Raw genomic sequence first — 20,887 nt, 5'->3', positions numbered from 1 at the left:
GGTTCGCCTTCCTTTGCAAACATGTTTGCCTTGCTCTGCAAACTTAGGGTACACCTTTCATGAGATATACTCACTCATCCTCACTAAGCTTTCACGTGACAGATGGATTCTGTACCTCCGAAGGACAGAGTGTCCTGATAGCCCACTCTGGGAAAGACCTCACAGCCACCTCAGTGACTGGAGGCAGCAGTCTGGATCCTGCAGGCAACCTAAGACTATATTTATCTTTTTTTTTAAGTTTTTCACTCGACGATTAATTTAAAAACTTTAAATGGCACAATAGCCTTTATTTATTTATTTTTATCATAACTGTGTTTATTTTACTTTGGAAGTGACTGGAGAGGAAAGGCCAACTTGCCTGGGAAAGAAATTAGGATTCTTTGCCATTTCTAGAGACTTTGGAAATTGAGGCAAGCAAGGAAATCATAACACAAGTTTTACTTCCCGTTCGAGGGTCAAATTCTTTACTGTGAAGTATCAAATCCAAGACTAAACATATGAGAAGTGTTATACGGTCTAGAAGGTCGTCTCTACAATAAAAATCAGTGCTTCAAAAGAATATACTCAAGAAACTACAAACTAAACACGAACCCCAGTCATTAAGCTTCATGGGCTTTTGTAGTCACTATAACCAATCACAGAAATGTATGGACAAGTTGCTAACGAAAAGCAAATTCAGAATTGTGAGTTTGTTATTAGTAGAGGGATATAAAACATAGACAACTGATTTTGCAGAAAGCGAAAGAGATCTCCGAGGTCAGCTTGTCATTTATAATGACTCAGAACTTAAATCATTCTTCAAACTCAAGAGATATAGCACACAGGTGTTTAATTTCTAGAGTATACATTGTTTCCGTTAGATTTTTAAAAAGATCACAAAAGCAAAACACTGAAAGCTCTGTCTAGTGTCAAGGATATAAATTATTAACAAGCATTGTTTATTAAGAGTTCACAGTTAATCGTCTTGCGGTTTGCAGGTGCCAAGAAATCATGGCAACAAAAATTGTCGGATGACAACGTGTTAGACAAAGAAAAAAAGTAAAATAAAACGCTTTAAAAATTGCTGTACATTTTAAATCAGAAGGATTGACAAGCTTATATGAAACCTCTGGGCTGCTGCTTAGAGCGGCTTTTAAAACACCTGGCCAGCTAACGCAGGGGCACAGCAGAAAGCAAGAAAAGGGCGCTGGGCTAGCTCTGAGACAGGAGCACTCCCTTCTCTTCCCTGGGCTTCAGTCTTCTCAATAAAACTGGGCCAGATAATCTTTCTTGGATCTTAAAAAACCCCAGATCTCAAGTTTCCTTCTAATCATGGACGAGAGAGCAGCCATCATTTTGCAAGAGAGCAGACTCTCCTCTGGCTGAGAACTATTCCTGCAATCACAGCTAGGCTTTTCCTATTCTGTTCATCAGCTGACACACTCCTGGAAATAAGGAAGCATCCTCAGGAGACAAGAGCAAAACTATAAAAATGTTCAGAAGACATTTGGGAGGTTCTTTAATGGTTAAGAATCATATGAAACATGACAGAGACACGGACACAAGCTGTTAACAAGGCAAAGTTAAAGGAGCGCTTTTGATCTCTTTTGTGACTTGAATCGGGGAAAATCCTTTGCTTTTTGTTAAACCTTTGGGGTGAACATTCTCCCTCCTGAAAGCGACATCACACGTTTTTCCTCTGTTCTTTTAAGGTTGGGATTAGTGGGTTTCCTGCACCTCGAGGGGATTGAAACCTTGTGTTAAATGTGGGATTTTTACACGAGGTGTCGCGGATGACAGTGCAGGTGCACCTGATGCTGCCTTTGAACTGAAGGGACCTCTCCTCTAGATCTGCCTTTTTTGTTCTGGGTTTAACACTGGGTGCCATATTCTCTGGGAAGGGTGTGATAACTTCCACAGGATGGCTAAGTTTTTTCTCAAATACTAAAATGTATGGCTTTTACATTAGTAAGCAATTTGCAAAGTTTTCTCACTGACTTCAACGATGAAGGACTATATACAGCAACTGGCATTTTGCTGGTAATGATGCCTAAAATGTACTGGTTGTTATTTCTCCTCATATGGCATACTGCCGCAGTTTGACTAAGAAATAAATGAGGTCTAATACTCACCCACAGCTCAACGAAAGCATATAATAGATGCCTGTCTCAGGCTGGCTTAGCTATTGATCACCTGGTTCTTTGGTTCTGCCCCCGCAGATAAACTGATCTGAAACCGATGTTCTTAGACCACACTGAGACTTTTCTTCACTGGATTAAGATTAACCATGATGACCGCTTTCTGTATTTTGCATTTTCTGTGAATTCTGAGGAAACGTTGTTCAATATAAAGACCTCTTTCTTTAGTTTAAGAGAAAACCAGCCTCAGGGAGTTCCCATCGTGGCGCAGTGGTTAACCAATCTGACTAGGAACCATGAGGTTGCAGGGCTCGATCCCTGGCCTTGCTCAGTGGGTTAAGGATCCAGCATTGCCCTGAGCTGTGGTGTAGGTCGCAGACTCGGCTCAGATCTGGCATTGCTGTGGCTCTGGCATAGGCCGGTGGCTACGGCTCTGATTAGACCCCTAGCCTGGGAACCTCCATATGCCTCGGGAAGAGGCCCTAGAAAAGGCAAAAAGACAAAAAAAAAAAAAGAGAAAACCAGCCTCTTGCGGATAAGTTCGAGTTTTCTACTCTGAAAAACAAACCAATTTCATTTGTTTCAGCAGCAGGAAAATTTAGGATCAAATTTGGTGTCCAAGCTTTACTTACTGATGTGCCTGGAACCACGTACTTCTGTGCTGCTGTAATGCTTTACATCTTCTTGAAAGGCTTTGTACTTCGTAGGCCGCTTCATGCCCTTTTGAAAGAAAGTAGGATACAAATCTCAAAAATAAAACTACAGTTACAAGTGACTAGTTAAGCATATTGTATTACTTTCCATTATAAGCTAGATGTTAAAGATGGATGTAACAGCTGTTTTTGTAGCGGATATAATTTCACATAGAAAGGATGGTAATTTCCCTCTCATCATCATGAAGAGTGAGATCAGAGTCATTGTATTAAGGATTTGCTATGTTGTTCCAATGTTGGCTGGCATGTTACCTACTAAAATGCCTATGCAACACAGATAGCTACGGAAAGAGCTGAGCTATCTAATCTGGCTCTGGTTCATTAGTTTATAGAATGCTACATTCACCAAGTCTTTTTACCTTCCCAAGGAGTATTTTTAAAAGAGAAAATTATGCTGACTTAAAAAAAAACAAACTTAAATCATGAACAGACTCTGTGTCGGTTTTCCGATCTTCTGGATGGTATACACTTTATAAAAAATAAAAAATGTGATATAACAAGCATTTTGAAGGAATATTATATATGTATCATTTAAGGTCAGAGTTTTCACTAATCTGAGAAAACACATAGACATGATATTTAAAAGAATCAACGAAATCCAGTGAAACTTAAATTTCTCATTTCATTGAGAATTTATAAAAATATAAAAAATGAGAATTTACCTCTTTTAAATGGCATGTCTGCACTAGTTATAATTCAATAAACAGATTCCTCTCCATATATATATATACCTTAAGATCCAAAATCTCAGGGCCATAAATAACATGATTGAAGAATCACGAACAATGCATATTTTAATATCGGATTTGTGTAGTGATTTAGAACAATAAATATCACAAAGTGAAAAATTTACCATAAACTAAATGCAATAACAAGAGGAAATAAGGGCTTATGTACACATTACCAAGGTCTTTACAATAAATTACAGTGCACGTTTCCATCCCAGCAGAGTTGTACACAGAGCCGCTGTGAACACTGAACACAATCTGTCGTGTAGGTCTTTAGTCTTGATTTAATAAAGTTTGTACAGTATCAAATAATATCAAAAGTCTAAAAAAACACAATGAGTTTTTATATCATGTTTATAAATTATTGTTCCTATACCATAAAAAAAATAAGGTCAAAAGTGCAGTTTAAAAAAAAGTGGAAATTGTTATTCTTGGTAAGAACTAGAAAAATGTATTGTCCCAAGTAAGAAGCAATCTAAAGGCTTACACACAGTTTCTCAGGCATTTCCCTCTAACTCTCACACAACCTTGGTTACCATACGCGATACGATAAACCAATACAAAGGGAGTGAACTAATCGTTTCATAAAAATAACAGGAAACACAGATCTAGTGACAAGAAACACTGGAAATAAATGACAGGCCTCTCCCCAAATGAATTAAATGGATTTTGCTAGGAGGAATGAATGAGCTATCACTGAATGTGATGAAATCTGGGAAATTTCAAAGCATTTCTAAAAAGTTTTAACCTTTTTCAAGCTTTTAGTCATAACTGGCAATGGTGCATACATCCCAGGATTATGAAACTCTCCAGTATAACTAAGACAAAATATGACTTAAAGGTGCTAAATCATATCACAGAAAATAAAGACTAAGAATCCATAATTAAAAGGCAGCAGTATAGAAACTAGTCAAGAAGAAACAGATGGACGAAACACAACTCTGGGTCTTAATTGGCACTCACCACAGTAACTAGTTATATTTTGACAAATTCTAGAACAAACGCCTATATTGAAATATATGTGATGCCTTAACCATTTATATTTCTGTAAGAAACCAAAATGGTATAATTTCTGGCTTAGAAAACGAATTAAATTTAGAGAAAAGAAAAATAAGAGGAATGTGAGGAAAAATCTTATTTTTAAACTGATTGTGGAATCAAAATTTCGGCAGAGCTGCATCAATCGAGAACAGCCCTCCTGCTACTAAGAAAGACCAGCAGGCAGCCTGAGCCTGGCGCCACTTCACCCCGCATCTCTTCAGATGCCATGTAACTGGTGCTTTGTTTATATGACTCTGAGCAACAGATGCTTTTCGTGTGTTTGTTTTACTGAATGGAGTACGTTCCTTAGTTGGATTTACACATATGGGCTGCCTGAGAGAATAAAAACGTCACCATCACATTAGGTTAATGGGAAATGAAGGTCTTCCTAGGTTTGACAGGAGAGAAGGGTTGGCTGAAAACAGTACGGGTGCTCTGTAGGCTGCATAAGTACATACTTAATAATTAATGTCGCCTTCAGCAGAAGATTAAAAATCAATGGATATGGATGCTTGTGCAGAATCTTCTCGCCCCCTGACATAAATTTCACAGGGAATCTCCTCCATTACTCTGTCTTCCAGGGCCTGTTCAGGGCACTCGTGTGCCTGCTTGAAAGTGTAGCTACTCTTTTTGAAGGTGCTATTAAATGTTTTCATTGGCTGTGGTTGTGCAAAATCATTTCGGAAAGGAAGTTCCATGGAGCTGAGGTTGGTCCTGCTTTGTTTGACGCTGGGTGCCTGCGACCCACAGTGATGGTCGTGGATGCACCGCGAGGCGGTGGAGGAGCGCCGTGTCTTCTGGTAGTTGTCCAGCTCCTCTGACAGGTCGGCCAGGTCTGCAGAAATCTCTTTGTCTCTCAGTGAAAACAGTTCATAATGAGGAGGATCGAACACTTCCTGAAATCCAGTTTTATTAAAAGCGGTTTTGCAAGCCATGACCTTTTTTCGAGGCTGTTTCACTTGTACTAAAATAGAAATGATGAGAAGGACGAAGACAATCCCTGACGTGATGCCAATAATTGTTCCATGAGTTTTAGTGATTTGTTCAAACAGTCCCGCTTTTTTCTTTTCTGCAGAAAGAGCGGAAAAAAAAAAATGATGAGGCTTTTACAATTCATTAATGAGTCCTGTCACAAATTGGTAAAGTAATTTTAGGTAAAGCGGAACACTTGGGTTAAATACAACATAGATAATACATTTTTTTTTTATTTTTTATTTTTCATTTTTTTTAGGGCCATCCCTGTGGCATATGGAGGTTCCCAGGCTCGGGGTCCAATTGGAGCTGCAGTTGCTGGCCTAGGCCACAGCCACAGCCATGCGGGATCCCAGCCATACCTGCAACCTCACTGCAGCTCACAGGGATGCTGGATCCTTAACCCATGGAGCAAAGTGGGGGATTGAACCTGTGTTCTCATGGATCCTAGTCAGATTCTTTTCCGCTGAGCCACGATGGCAACTCCAACAACTTAAAATCAGGTTTTTAAACAAATAAAATAATCTAACCAATCATAGTACAGCTAGATAGACTACAAGAAAAGGAAAAAAGGATTTGGTTCTTTACTCAGAAGGTGTGTGAATGCATACAGTTCACAAATTAAAGGAATACATGACTACAGAAAATGCTAAAACAAGACACTCTTGTTCTATGAAGTTTAGTTTTTTGCTCTATAGTAGGTTTGAGTATACCCACAGTGTTTCTACTGATGGCCATAAGCAAGAGAACTATAATGATCTGACTAACTCACTCAGGTGTATTATCAGGGTCTACTGGATTTGAATGATTACCTGAAAATACTTCCTCTCAAGATAGCCACACACACCAGATTATACTAACTTTTCAGAGCAAGGTACTTTTTGAACTCTTGGGAGAACAAAAGGTAGATGAATTTTAGTACTGAAATAGTAATTTGATAGCCACTTTGTAGACATTCAACTAGTATTACCATATGCCATATTTATTCTTCAGGGGGTATATACACTGGAAATACCGCATAGGAAATTTATGCAATAAAAAAGCAGTCTTTATAACGTGTCTGTTTTTACACTACAAGACTGAATCCCTCAGTTGATTTTTTTTTAAATAGTATTTCCATATAATTTTAAAAACCATAATGCAGAGTTCCCGTTATGGCGCAGCGGAAATGAATCTGACTAGTAACCATGAGGTTACAGGTTAGATTCCTGGCCTCACTCAGTGATGCAAGGATCCTGCATTGTTGTGGCTGTGGTGTAGGCCAGCAGCTGTAGCTCCGATTAGACCCCTAGCCTGGGAACCTCCATATGCTGCAGGTGCAGCCCTAAAAAGCAAACAAACAAAAAACTATAATACTATAGATTAATTATAAATTATTTTGAGAATATGGTATTTTTACAATAGTAATTACTAAGAAAATAAGGGCAAGAAATACCAACTATTGAACAACTTAAGATAAAAAACACAGACTGTTAAAAAAATGCTTTTATTGAGAATAAATATTGTTCTTTGCATTTCCCACATCCCAGAGGTCTATAAGCCATTTAGGAGAACAGCTATTTTATATGTCTTTGTTCCTGCCAAAGCAGCTATGCCAAGCACCGTTGTAGAAAAAGACATTTTAAGTTTTTCTTAATGAAAGACAATGGCCACTCTTCTCTCAAAAAGGTTGGCTTTGCCCGTGGACTCACCTTTGCAATGATTTTCATCCCAAGGGTATGCACAGTTTTGAACACCATTACAGACTAAAGAATTATTGATGCACATGTTGCTATGGCAAAAGAAAGTGCTGCCTGTGCAGGGAGCTGTAGGAAAAAGAAAACGTTGTTGCTGGAACAGAAAGTTAACAGATTATAACTCATCCTGATTTATTCTACATTTACGCTTACAAGTCAGTATCTTACCGCAAAGGCCTTTGTGTGAATACACTCTGTACTACACAAGCTGATGTATGGAAACTTTGTTGGGCACCAAAAAGTTTACAAAAAGCATCATTACCAAAAAGTGTAACGACAGTATGAATATATGGTCATCTCTTGGTATCCACGGGGGATTGGGTCCAGGACCTGCTGCAGAAACCCAAATCTGCAGATGCTCAAGTCCCCTAGTAGGCCCTCTGCATCCACAGTTCCTTATCTGTGGATTCAACCAAATTTGGATCGTGTTGTACTGCAGTCTATAGAAAAAAAAAAAAAAAATCCACGCCTAAGTGGACTTGCACAGTTCAAATCCCAGTTTACTCGGGGGACAGCTGGATTTCCCGTGGCTCTTGGGAAATGATATAATCCAATCTTTTTTTTTTTTTTTTTTTTCTCCAAAATGTTGAAAGAAAATGTTAGTAGGATGTGGAGACACTGGACGCTTGTGCACTGCTGGGAGGAATGTCAAATGGTGCAGCTGCTGTGGTAAATAGTGTGGCAGTTCCTCAAAAATTTACACAGGTTACCGTAAGCTCCAGCAATTCCACTTCTAGGTATATACTCTTCATTGAAGGCAGATTTGAACCTTGCTGTTCACAGCAGCATTATGCACAAGAGCCAAAAAGTGGAGGCAGCTCAAATGTCTGTTGATGGATGAATGGATTCCCACAAGACAAAAAGGGAAAAAAGCACTCTGGAATTTCAAAAAAACTTCTAAGCAATAAAGATAATTGGAATATATGCCATGTAATTTCATATTTTGTATTTAAAAATGATGAACAGTTTCAAAGGACAGTAGGTATTAGTTACATAAAAAAGCTGTTAGATTAAGGATAGAAAAGCCAATGAAGATGTACGGTGGCATTTCTGTGATTGGTTATAATGACTACAAAAGTCCCAAACAGCTAGTGCACCCACTTCTGTTGTGTCATATATACCATAAAATTATATTACACAATGTATGTACTTTAAAACATAACAAATGCATTTCTGAATTCCCCATTTTTAAAAACTAGATTTTTCTGTTTTTTTTTTTAATATATCATCATAATTCTATTATATACTACATCTTATTACATGTTGAACTCTAATTTTATCCAGTTCATAAATGGGAATACAGGAAAGAGGAGCTATTTTCAAGCCAGGGTGGGTAAAGTTATAAAAGTACCGTGGCTTCCAGGGATTCTGATTTTCTGTGTCAAACTGTCATTAGCTCTAAGTTCATCAACAGAACACTATGTGATGGCACTTTGATGGCTCTTCATAGCTTCGAAAGTGGCAAAAAGGTAGGTCTTCTGCTCAGTGTTTCTTATTGACTAGTGAGAACAAAATATCCTTAGTTTTTTTATTCTAGAGTTCTTCATAACTGTTCTTCACATTATTTAAAGCAATAAAAAAAGCAGCACTGATATTGTCAGATTTCATTTTGTAGACATGTGAGCTACATTTATAATCACAAATGTATTAAGCTCTAAGGATCTTCAGCAGACAAGCAGAGCTGTTTATAATGAGAATCAAAGTATCAGTTATTGACATGGGATGCTAATGACATGCTTCAACTCAGAACTATATAAAATGGCTGAATTATAGGTCTTCATAAATCCGGGACAAAGATAATAGCAAAAATACTGCCAGCTGTGAATGGCTCTCTACTTCCAGCCTGAGGATTTTCTTTCTGCTTTCCCCTTTACTCACTACTGGGTCATGGTGTGGGAAAGAAAAGGCGGATAGGAGTTTAGCTCCCCTTGACTTCTGATGAGATGTGGCAATAATGCTGAAAGATGGTTCTAGCCTTCAACTAAGCCTGCAAGAGACACACCTGCAGGGCAAAATGTCACTGGAAATCACATTATGGATTTATTCTAACAAAAATATCTTCTGCTGCTTTCACAGTTCTAGTCCTAGAAATTATTTTCCTAAAACCATTTCCTTTCTTAAAGAGTGAGGTACATATGATTAGTATTCAGTGCCTGGGAAGAAGTCAAACATATCCTGATTGCTATTCTATACATTCATTTAGCCAAGTTATACTATTTTAGTCACATCTGCAATCTACAGTCAGTAGATATGAAGTGAATCTCTCAAGCAGAGTTAGTCCATTTATATAAACCTCTTCGGAAATATCTTTATGGATGGATTCATGATAATTACGAATCATTAACAGCTTAGAGAAGAACAAAAGAAAGCGTTTAACAATTGAATTAAAGGTAAGCATGTAAAAATGTTCTGTTTGGAGCTCTTAAATGTGCTTATAAAAGGATTTTTAAACTGTGACTTTTACAAAAATTCATGAAATCCTTTATTTTGATCACTTATATTTTTTTGGAGGAGTGGTTTTCTTTCTGTTCTTGGGTAATAAAGCTACATTTGGGATATGGAGCTAAGTCTTTCGCAGTCTTTAATTAGCCTGATATTTAATAGCCCCTTGAAGGAGGCTTTTGTATTAAAGCGAAATGATTCATTTTTATAGAGAAAATAACTAAAACACACCAGAGGAGAATTTTTCTAGGCTTTATACCACTGCCCAAAATAAATACAGTATGAGCCAAGTATATGCATAAGTGGCTATATAAGAAACCAGTGGAATTAATTTCACTAGTAGTTTATGTCTCCTCATATATCTGTGCAGAGTTAATACAGCAGGACCAAAGCTGCTACCTTTACAAGGGTCTGTGTGCAAGGCTGGCCCGTAGCTGGCATCTGGGAACTTAGCTTTCCTCCATTCCCTGACTGATAAGGCTAGTCCACAGCGCCTAGAGTTGGTGTTATTTATGCCAAATACTTGCTTTCCTGCTGTGAGTCTAGAATTTGGGTACATGCGAGGCCGAGCGTGCCTATAGAATAAAGAAATAAAAACCTTGGGTGCTGAGTCTCTAAATGGCTTTTTTGGGCAGAGATACTGCACATGTTACTGTGCTTTTGTGTTGTTGGAGAAATAAACATGGTCATTGTGCCCCTCTTGGGAGGGAGAGTGCATAAGGAAGCCCATGAAAGCATTTCTCCAGACTCAGACAGTCTTCTCCCCTTGCTTTCACCGTAGTAATCTTAGCTGTTAGGACAGATCATATGTGGGTCCCAGCAAATCTTCTAAAGCGGGTGGTGTTATGGAGTTCCCATCATGGCTCAGTGGAAACAAATCTGACTAGTATCCATGAGAATGAAGGTCTGATCCCTGGCCCTGCTCAGCAGGTGAAGGATCTGGCGTTGCTGTGAGCTGTGGTGTAGGTTGCAGACATGGCTCGGATCTGGGTTGCTGTGGCTGTGGTGTAGGCCAGCAGCTGTAGCTCCGATTCAATCACTAGCCTGGGAACCTCCATGTGCTACAGGTGTAGACCTAAAAAAGACAAAAAAATAATATAAATAAATAACATAAAATAAAAGTGGGTGGTATTGGGGAGGACTGACACAGTATCCAAAATGTTATTCATTTTAACATGTAATCAACAAATAACATTATTAAAGAGATATTTTACATTCTTTATGTCATACCAAATCTTTGAAATCTGCAATATATTTTTGTCATTATAGCACATATTCAATTTAGACTGGCCATATTATAAAATTAAAAATAGCAGAGTTCAGCTATCATAAAGCGTTTATTATGGCCATATACAATCATGATTTTAATACAGAATCCATGGAATAATAATACAATACCTTGAAATTATAAGGGTAAAGTTATTAATTCCCAAATTTCTCAAGAAAAGTTTATTGTTACACCAAAATATTTACTAACTTTCAATGTGCAAAAATCATCAGTCAGGATATAAAAGCTAAAATATTTGTTTCTCTCATGAAGACAACAGATACAATATATCACTTTTTTTTTTCTTCTGTCTTTTCTGGGGCCACACCCACAGCATATGGAGGTTCTCAGGCTAGGAGTCCAATAAGAGCTGTGGCCGCCAGCCTACACCAGAGCCACAGCAATGCCAGATCCGAGCCATGTCTGCGACCTACACCACAGCTTAGGGCAATGCCGGATCCTTAACCCACTGAGCGAGGCCAGGGATCAAACCCGCAACCTCATGGTTCCTAGTTGGATTCATTAACCACTGACAGGAACTCCTATATCACTTACTTTAAAGTGCTATTTTTTTTTTTTCCTGCAGCATGCAGAAATTCCTGGGCCAGGGATTGGATTTGAACCACAGCAGTACAATTCCAGATCCTTCATCTGCTGAGCCACCAGGAAATTCCAAGAGACACCACTTTTTTAAAAAAAATATATGTGAGGTCATTACACACATGCAACTATATTCAGGAAGTCTGGGTGAGTCGTTACATGGTAATTTTTCTTCACATAGGAGATGACTGTGAGGAAAGTGAGCCATTAAAGAGGCTAATCAGTCCTGCCCAATTGTAGCTGAACATTAAAGGACATTCAAGATCAGGACAAAAATATGATGGTGTGAAAGCAGTTTTTTGTCAAAGCTAATATACTATGATCTGCACATAAAATAAGCAAAATCAACAAAATAATTATTAGGAAGTACTGAGAAGTCATCTGTACTCTTAAAGGAGATATAAAAGCAGCAGAACCAATGAGTATTCTTATGAGGATTTGTTCATCTGAATTACCAGGAGTTTAAGGGGAGAAATCTAAAATCTCTTCTCAAAGCTTCTCCACTTTTAAGCTGGGCCAGTGTGTCTACCAGTGAGCCACAATATCCTTTAATATTAAAAACTTCCCACATGCTCGTAAAATAGCAAAGACGATGTTTAAAGACTTAAGCAACGAGAAAAAGACACAATCCTCACTGTGACCACAGGGAAAATATCTAAAGAATATACACAGGAGGAAATCCAAATGTGTCACTACAAAAAAAATCAACTAAACACAAAAGAAGGCTGTAATGAAGGAAATAAGGGATAACAAGGCTGTAAGACATACAGCAAAATGGCCAAAGACTTTCTTCTTTTTTTTTTTTCAGCTTTTCAGGGCCACACTCATGGCATATGGAGGTTCCCACGCTAGGGGTTTAATCAGAGCTACAGCTGCCACCCTGCACCACAGCCACAGCAATGCCAGATCTAAGCTGCATGGGTGAACTACACCACAGCTCATGGCAACACCAAATCCTTAACCCACTTAGCGAGGCCAGGGATGGAACCCAAAACCTCATGGTTCTGCTGCACCACAACAGGAACTCCTGAAGACCTCCTTTATTGGTAAAATGTAAATGGATTAAACTCTCCACTCAAAAGGCAGAGACTGATAAGAAAGGTAAAAACAAACAAACAAAAAAAAACCAAAATCCAACTAAACAGTGTTGCATAAGAGAGTCACTTTAGATCTAAAGATATAAACAGGCTGAAAGTAAAAGGACAGAGGAAGATATTCCATGCAAATAGTTACCAAAAGAGAGCTGGGACAGTGATATAAATACAGGCAACACCTTGGAGATATTGCCATTTTGGTTCCAGACCACTATGAAGTGAGCAATCAAGTAAAAAGTTCACATGAACTTTTTGGTTTTCCAATGCATATACAATTATATGTACACTTTACTATAGTCTATTAAATGTGAAAGTTGTATTATGTCTAAAAAAAAAACCAATGTACATACCTAAGTTAAAAAATACTTTATTTCGGGAGCTTGGGCTTATCAGACACAACTTAGAATAGATTTACAAGGAGATCCTGCTGAATAGCATTGAGAACTTTGTCTAGATACTCATGTTGCAACAGAAGAAAGGCTGGGGGAAAAATGTAATTGTAATGTATACATGTAAGGATAACCTGACCCCCTTGCTGTACAGTGGGAAAATTAAAAAAAAAAAAAGAGAATTAAAAAAAAATACTTTATTTCTAAAAAATGCTGACCATCATCTGAGCAAGACTTTTTGTAATATAACACCAAAGATCACTGATGGCCATAACAAACATAATAACATGAAAATGTTTGAAATACTGTGAGAATTATCAAAATGTGAGAGATACAAAGTGAGCCAATGTTAGAAAAATGGTGCCAATAGATTTGCTCAACACAGGGTTGCCACAAACTCTTCAATTTAAATGTAGTATCTGTGAAGAATAATATAGTGAACTACAATAAAATGAGGTGTGCCTATATCAGACAAAAATAGACTTTAAGTCAAGACTGTTACAAGCGACAAAGAAGGATACTGTACACTGATAAAAGGGTCAATTCACAAAGAAGACATAACAATTATAAATATATAATATATACGGACCAAAAATCAGAGCCTCAAAATATAAGAAGCAAACATCAGAATTTAAGGGAAAATTATATACCAGTAGGAGAAAACAATACTTCACTTTCAATAATGAATAAAATCACAGATCATGAAGGAAATAAAAGATTTGAACAATACTATAAACCAGTTGGACCTAACAGACACATACAGAAAACGCTACCCAACAACAGCAGAATGTTTTTCTCAAGTGCACATGGAACATGCTCCAGGATACACCATATGTTAGGCTACAAAAAAAAAAATCTTAATTTTAAAAGACTGATAATATATAAAGGATCTTTTCCAATCACAATGAAACTAGAAATCAATAAAAGAAGGAAAACTGGAAAACTGACAAATAAATGGAAATTAAAGTATATGCTCTTAACCAACCAATAAGGTCTTTAAGAAGAAACTACAAGGGAAACTGGAAAATACCTTGAGACAAAAGAAAATGAAAACACAATATATTAAAACTTATGGGAAGCAGTGAAAGCAGTACTAAGAAATTTATAGCTATACACACCTACATTGAAAAAGGAGAAAGAGGAGTTCCCATCATGGCTCAGTGGTTAATGAATCCATCTAGGAACCATGAGGTTGCGGGTTCGGTCCCTGCCCTTGCTCAGTGGGTTAAGGATCCGGTGTTGCCATGAGCTGACGTGGCTTGGATCCCGTGTTGCTGTGGCTCATGCGTAGGCTGGCAGCTACAGCTCCGATTCGACCCCTAGCCTGGAAACCTCCATATGCCGCGGGAGTGGCCCTAGAAATGGCAAAAAGACAAAAAAAGAAAAAAAAAAAAGGAGAAAGACCTCAAATCAATAACTTAAAGAACTAGAAAAAGAAGAGAAAATTAAAAACAAAGTTTATAAGATTAGAACAGAGATAAATAAAATAGAGATTACAGAAAATTAAAAAACCCAAAATTGGTTCTTTGAAAAGATGAAAAAAAATAGGCAAACTTTTAGAGACACTGACTAAGAAAAGAAGAGATAAAAAGACTGAAATTAGGAGTTCCCGTCGTGGCGCAGTGGTTAACGAATCCGACCAGGAACCATGAGGTTGCAGGTTCGGTCCCTGCCCTTGCTCAGTGGGTTAATGATCCGGCGTTGCCGTGAGCTGTGGTGTAGGTTGCAGACGCGGCTCGGATCCCGCATTGCTGTGGCTCTGGCGTAGGCCGGTGGCTACAGCTCTGATTCAACCCCTAGCCTGGGAACCTCCATATGCCGCGGGAGCGGCCCAAGAAATAGCAGCAACAACAATAACAACAACAACAACAAAAAAAAAAAAGACAAAAAAAAAGACTGAAATTAATAAAATTGGAAATGTAAATTGGGACATTAGTACAGATTTTACAGATATAAAAAGGATTAAAAGAATACTAAGAACAATTTGTACACCAACAAACAGCTAACCTAAATGAAACAGACAAATTCTTAGAAACACACAATCTACCAAAACTGACAAAAAGAAATAAAAAAAATCAATAGATCTCTAACTAGTAAGGAGATTGAATCCGTAATCAAAAACCTTCCAACAAAGAAATGCCCTGGACCAGACGGCTTCTCTGGTGAGTTCTACCAAACACGTAAGAAAAATTAATACCAATTCTCAGACTCTTCCAAAAAGAGGAACATTTATCAGCCAACATTACTGATATCAAAGCCAGACTACAAGAAAATAAAACTACAGACCCTTATGAATATTGACAAAAAAAATTCTCAACAAAATACTAGAACGGAATTCAGCAACATATTACAAGGCTTATGTGCCATGACCAAGTGGGACATAAGGATGGTTCAACATATGAAAATCAATCAGTGAAATACACCACAATAACAGAATGCAGGGGGAAAAACCCACATAATCATCTTAAGTTAATCAGAAAAAGCATCTGCAAAAATTCAACACCATTTCACAATAAAAACATTCAATAAAGTAGGGATAGAAGAACATTTCTTCAACATGATAAAGGCCATATATGAAAACCCCAGTTTGTATTATACCCAATGGTGAAAGGCTGAAAGTTATCCCGCTCAGGTCAGGAAAAAGCCAAGAATGTCCACTTGCATTTTCATTCAGTATGGTGTACTAGAAGTTTTAGCCAGAGCAATTCGGCAAGAAAAAGAAATAAAAAGCATCCAAACTGGAAGGGAAACAATAAAGTTATCTCTGTTCCCAGATGACATGACCTTGTTTCTAGAAAACTCTAAAAGATGGACACCACAGTTAGAGCAAATAAACTAATTCTGCAAAGCTGCAGGATACAAAATCAATAAAAATCAGTTGCATCTCTACACACGAACACAACTGGAACATTTACAACACATTGAAAAGAATAAAATTCTTAGGAGTAAATTAATCAAGGAGATGCAAGGTGTACACTGAAAAGTACAAAATACTGCTGAAAGAAATTAAAGAAGACAAATAAATGAGAAAATACTTGGGTTCATGGATTAGAAGATTTAATATTGTTAAGATGTTAAGATACTATTCAAAGCAGTCCAGATTTGTTATGATACCTATCAAATACCAAAAGTATTTTTTGCAGAATAGAAAATTTTATTCTAAGATTCGTGGAATCTCAAGAACCCTGAATAACCAAAATAATCTTGAAAGAGAAGAACGAAGTTGGAGGACTCTTTCTGATCAAAAAAAAAAAAAACAAAAAAAACAACTTTTTTTTTTCTTTTTTTCTTTTTTAGGGCTGCACCTGGAGCATACGAAAGCACCCAGGCTTGGGGTTGAATTGGAGCTTCAGCTGCCAGCCTATACTACAGCCATGGTAACATCAGATCTGAGCTGCACCTGTGACCTATGCTGCAGCTTGGGATAACGCCAGATCCTTAATCCATGAGCAGGCCTGGGATTGAACCTGTATCCTTTTGGATACTAGTCAGGTTCTTAACTTGCTAAGCCACAATGGGAACTCCCAACAGTCATCTGGTTTTTGACAAGAGTGCCAAAACCATTAAAAGGGGAAAGGACAGCCTTTTCAACAAATGGTCCTGGGAAAAGTATATGTTGACATGCAAAAGAATGAAGCGGGGCCCTTATCTTAAAACATATTAAAAAATTAATTCAAAATGTATGAAAGACCTAAACGTAAGAGCAAAAGCTATAAAACTCAGAAGAAAACATAGAGGAAGGGAATGATATCAGCAAGATGAGGGTGCAAGTGCTCCCTTTGTCTCTTCCCTTCAGTGTACAACCAGCAAAAGATGCATAACTCAGGTCTACTCAAGAGACCGGGATGCTGGAGAACTGCACACACCTGCACATCTAAAGGTGGGTAGGCAGACTGGAACACACACAGGAAGCGGAACCTGGAAACAGCAGAGTCACTGCCTGTGATCTCTGCCACTTTGCTGCTGTGGCTGAACATGCAACCCCAGAGAACACCAGGGGAGGCAGTCCACACAACACCAACCTCCCAGCTGCAGTTGGTGTCACCTGCAAACCTCACAATCTTGGTCACAGCAGAGACACCTGCAACCCCAGCTCTCCTCTCTCCCTTCCTCACAGTAAGGGAGCCTGCCACCCAGGAGACCCCAGATGGGGAAGGCCTGCAATCCCAGTGCCCCAGGTGATGACGCCAGCAGCAGCAAGGCACCAACAACCCCAGAGGCACAAGCAATGATAACAAGGATGATGACAAGCAGGGAAATGCTGATTCTTAAGTATAATCAGAAGCCCAGGTAAGAGAAATCAAATATTTGTGCTATAGCGCCACCTACTGGAAAACAAAAGAAAGGCCTCTAATTATTAACCTGTTGAATCCTTAGAATCAAGGCGGGTGGGGAAGGGAGGAAACTATTAAAGGAGAAAGGTGTTGGCTATTTCCAGTATACCAGTAAAGGAACAACTCCTCAAGCACAATGAGGAACCATGGTAACATGATATCACAAAGAAAATGACCATTTTTCAAAACCAGACTTAGAGTCTTAAAACAATGCAATCTAACTTATGAAGAATTCAACTTGGCTGACATGAAGAAACTCAACGGGAAGAAAACTCAGAAAGGCAGCTGAACGTGCTTAGGAATAAACTTAATGAACAGAAGGAATACTTTATCAAAGTGACTGAAAACTATAAAAAAATTCTGGAGATTAAGAACTTTATACATTTGTTTTGTTTTTTGGTTTTTTGTTTTTGTTTTTTTGGCTGCTACGTGCAGCAGCTTGAAGCAGGATCTTGGTTCCCAGACTAGGGATTGAACCTAGGCCACAACGGTGAAAGCACTGAATACCAGTCACTAGGCCACTAGGGAACTCCCTGAAGGACTTAATAAATGAGATGAAGACAGCACTGGAAAGAGAACAGACCACAAAGAAGAGAGAATTAGCAAGCTTGAAGACAGAAATCTAGAAATGATACGGGTAAGAAAAGGAGAGAATTAGGACCTCAAGAGGAGGAAATGCTATGAGAACTATCCAATTCTATTAGGAAGGGCAACATCAGATAATGCATATCCCAGAAGAAGAAAGGGAGAAGGGAGCAGATAGTTTATTTAAAAGAAGTAATAGCTGAGACCTTCCCAAACCTGAGGAAGGAACTGGATATACAAGTGCAGGAAGCTATGAGAACACCTAATTACCTCGATGCAAAAAAAAACCCCCTTCTCTAAGACTCATTAAAACTCTTGAACTCCATGACAAAGAATTTTAAAGGTGGCCAGAGGGGAGAAAAAAGATGGTTACCTGCAAAGGAACACCCATTAATCTATCAGCACATTTCTCAGCAGAAACTCTTCAGGACAGGAGGGAGGGTATGGCATACTCGAAATAGTGAATATTAAAACTGTTAGTCAGGAATACTCTTTCCAGCACAATTATTATACAGATATGAAGGAGAAATAAAGGATTTCCCCCATATGAAACCTGAAAGTCAACAATAGACTTTCCCTACAAAAAAATGTTGAAAGGAGCTCTTCTACCCAAAATGAAGCTGCAAAAGTATACAAAACTTTGAGTAAGGTGAAAAACAGAATCAGAAAATTGCAACATATCCAAATAGGTTGTTAAACACTTAATCATACCACAAAGATTAAAGAAAAAAAAGTTAAAAAATAAATTGGTAACAAATTCACAACATAAAGGGATAATTTGAGATAGCAAAAAATAAAAGGAGAGAAGAAAAAGGTCAGAACTCATATAGGCAAATGAAAACAAGATGCTATCAGCAGAAAAAAAGAGCATTTTAACCATAAGACTATTTATACACACCTTATGGTAATAGCATAACATAAAGACAGAGCAAACTTAGAAAATATCCTAGAAAACCACCAAACGAAACACAAGGAAAAAAACCCCCCCAAAAAACAAAAAAACACAATGAGGATACAGAGGAACCAGAACACTAAAATGGCAGTACTATGTCCTCATTTATCAGTAATCACCCTAAATGTAAATGAATTGAATTCACCAATCAACAGGCGCAGAGTGGCCAAATCAATTAAAAACTAAGATCCAACTACATGTTGCCTCCAGGAGATGAATCTCATCTCTAAAGACAATCACAGGCTCAAAGTGAAGGGGTGAAGATGATACTCCCAGCAAAGGGCAGCTATGGAAAGTGGGTGCAGCCATACAACTATCAGACAAAACAGACTTCAAGCCAAGAAAAAGGTAACGAGGGACAAAGATGGACATTATATAAAGATTAAGGGGACAATCCACCAAGAAGATGTTAACAGCTATATATGCACCTAACATAGGAGCACCAAATCATATAAAGCTATTATTAACAGACCTAAAGGGAGAAATTGACAGTGACACAATAATAGTAAGGGACTTTAACATCCCACACACATCAAAGGATAGGTCTTCCAGACAGAACATCAACAAGGAAAAGTAAACTTAAATGAAATAATGTGGACTTGACAGATTTGTACAGAACATTCTATCCAAATGCAGAAGATCTTTTCTTTTTCAAGTGCACATGAAACATTCTCAAGGACAGACTATATTTTGAGACACAAAACAAGTCTCAATAAATTTTAGGATGAAATCACATCAAGTATCTTTTCTGAGCACAATGGAATGAAACTAGGTATCAGCTACAAGAAGAAAGCTGGAAAAATCACAGATGTGTGAAGTATTTCAAGTATGGTGCTACTGGTAAGTATTGGGTCAGCAAAGAAATCAAATAAAAAATTTAAAAATACTTGAAGACAAATGAAAATAAAAAATATCACATACCAAATCCTTGGGGACGCAGCACAAGCAATAATACTAAGAGAGAAGGTTATAGCGATACAGGCCTACCTTGAGAAACATGAAAAACCTCAAATCTAAAAGAACTAGAAAAAGAAGAATATCCAAGGCCCAAAGTCAGTAGGAGGAAAGAAATAATAAAGATTAAAGCAGAAATAAGTTAAACAGAGACTAAAAAGACAATAGGAAAGATCAAGAAACTAAGAGCAGCTCCTTTGAAAAGGTAAACAAACCTTTAGCTAGACTTTGAAAGAGAAACAGAGAAGGAGAAATAACAAGGATACCACAAGAATACAAACGATTGTAAGAGAATGTTATGAACAGTTACATGCCAAAAAACTAGGACAGCCTAGAATAAATGAACAAATTCTTAGACTACAACTCTCTAAGACTAAACCATGAAGAAGTAGAAAATATTAATAGACTGATCACCAGTAAAGTGCTTGAAATAGTTATCAAAAATTCCCCCCAAAACAAAAGTCCAGGACCAGACAGCCCAACATGTGAATTCTACCAATCATTCAAAGAAAATTTAATATCTATCCTTCTCAAACTCTTCCAAAAAACCAAAGAAGAGAGAACTCTTCCCAACTTATTCTATTAGGCCAGCATTACCTTGATATTAAAACCAGGCAAGCAGAATTCCCATCCTGGCTCAGCAGTTAATGAACCCAACTAGTATCTGTGAGGATGGGGGTTCGATCTCTGGCCTCGCTCAGGGGATTAAGAATCTGGCATTGATGTGAGCTGTGGTTGCAGACATGGCTTGGATCTTGCACTACTGTGGCTGTGGCGTAGGCCAGCAGCTGTAGCTCTGATTCAACCCCTAGCCTGGGAACCTCCATAAGTCGCAGGTGTGGCCCTAAAAAGACAAATAAAATAAAATAAAATAAAACCAGGCAAGGACACAGCAATAAAAAAATGACAGGTTGGTATCTCTGATGAACATAGATGCAAAAATAATCACTATATTAGCAAACC

General features: G+C 38.0%; 1 protein-coding gene across 2 annotated transcripts in view; it reads right to left on the bottom strand.

Moving 5' to 3' along the window:
* Positions 1–3,598: 3,598 nt before the first annotated feature.
* The window catches only part of NETO2 (neuropilin and tolloid like 2), a 62,632-nt gene continuing 45,343 nt past the window's right edge, over positions 3,599–20,887 (bottom strand). For both annotated transcript variants that reach the window (XM_047792472.1, XM_047792473.1), the window contains exons 8-9: positions 7,263–7,376; positions 3,599–5,668 (exon numbers count right to left, since the gene is read on the bottom strand). In XM_047792472.1, the coding sequence (XP_047648428.1) occupies positions 5,088–5,668; positions 7,263–7,376 (695 nt within the window). In that variant the 3' untranslated portion in view covers positions 3,599–5,087. The remainder of the gene's footprint in view (positions 5,669–7,262; positions 7,377–20,887) is intronic.

The sequence above is a fragment of the Phacochoerus africanus genome, chromosome 8 (assembly GCF_016906955.1).
Source record: "Phacochoerus africanus isolate WHEZ1 chromosome 8, ROS_Pafr_v1, whole genome shotgun sequence".
In the NCBI taxonomy this organism is placed as follows: domain Eukaryota; kingdom Metazoa; phylum Chordata; class Mammalia; order Artiodactyla; family Suidae; genus Phacochoerus; species Phacochoerus africanus.
This window is presented reverse-complemented; position numbering and strand designations above follow the sequence as displayed.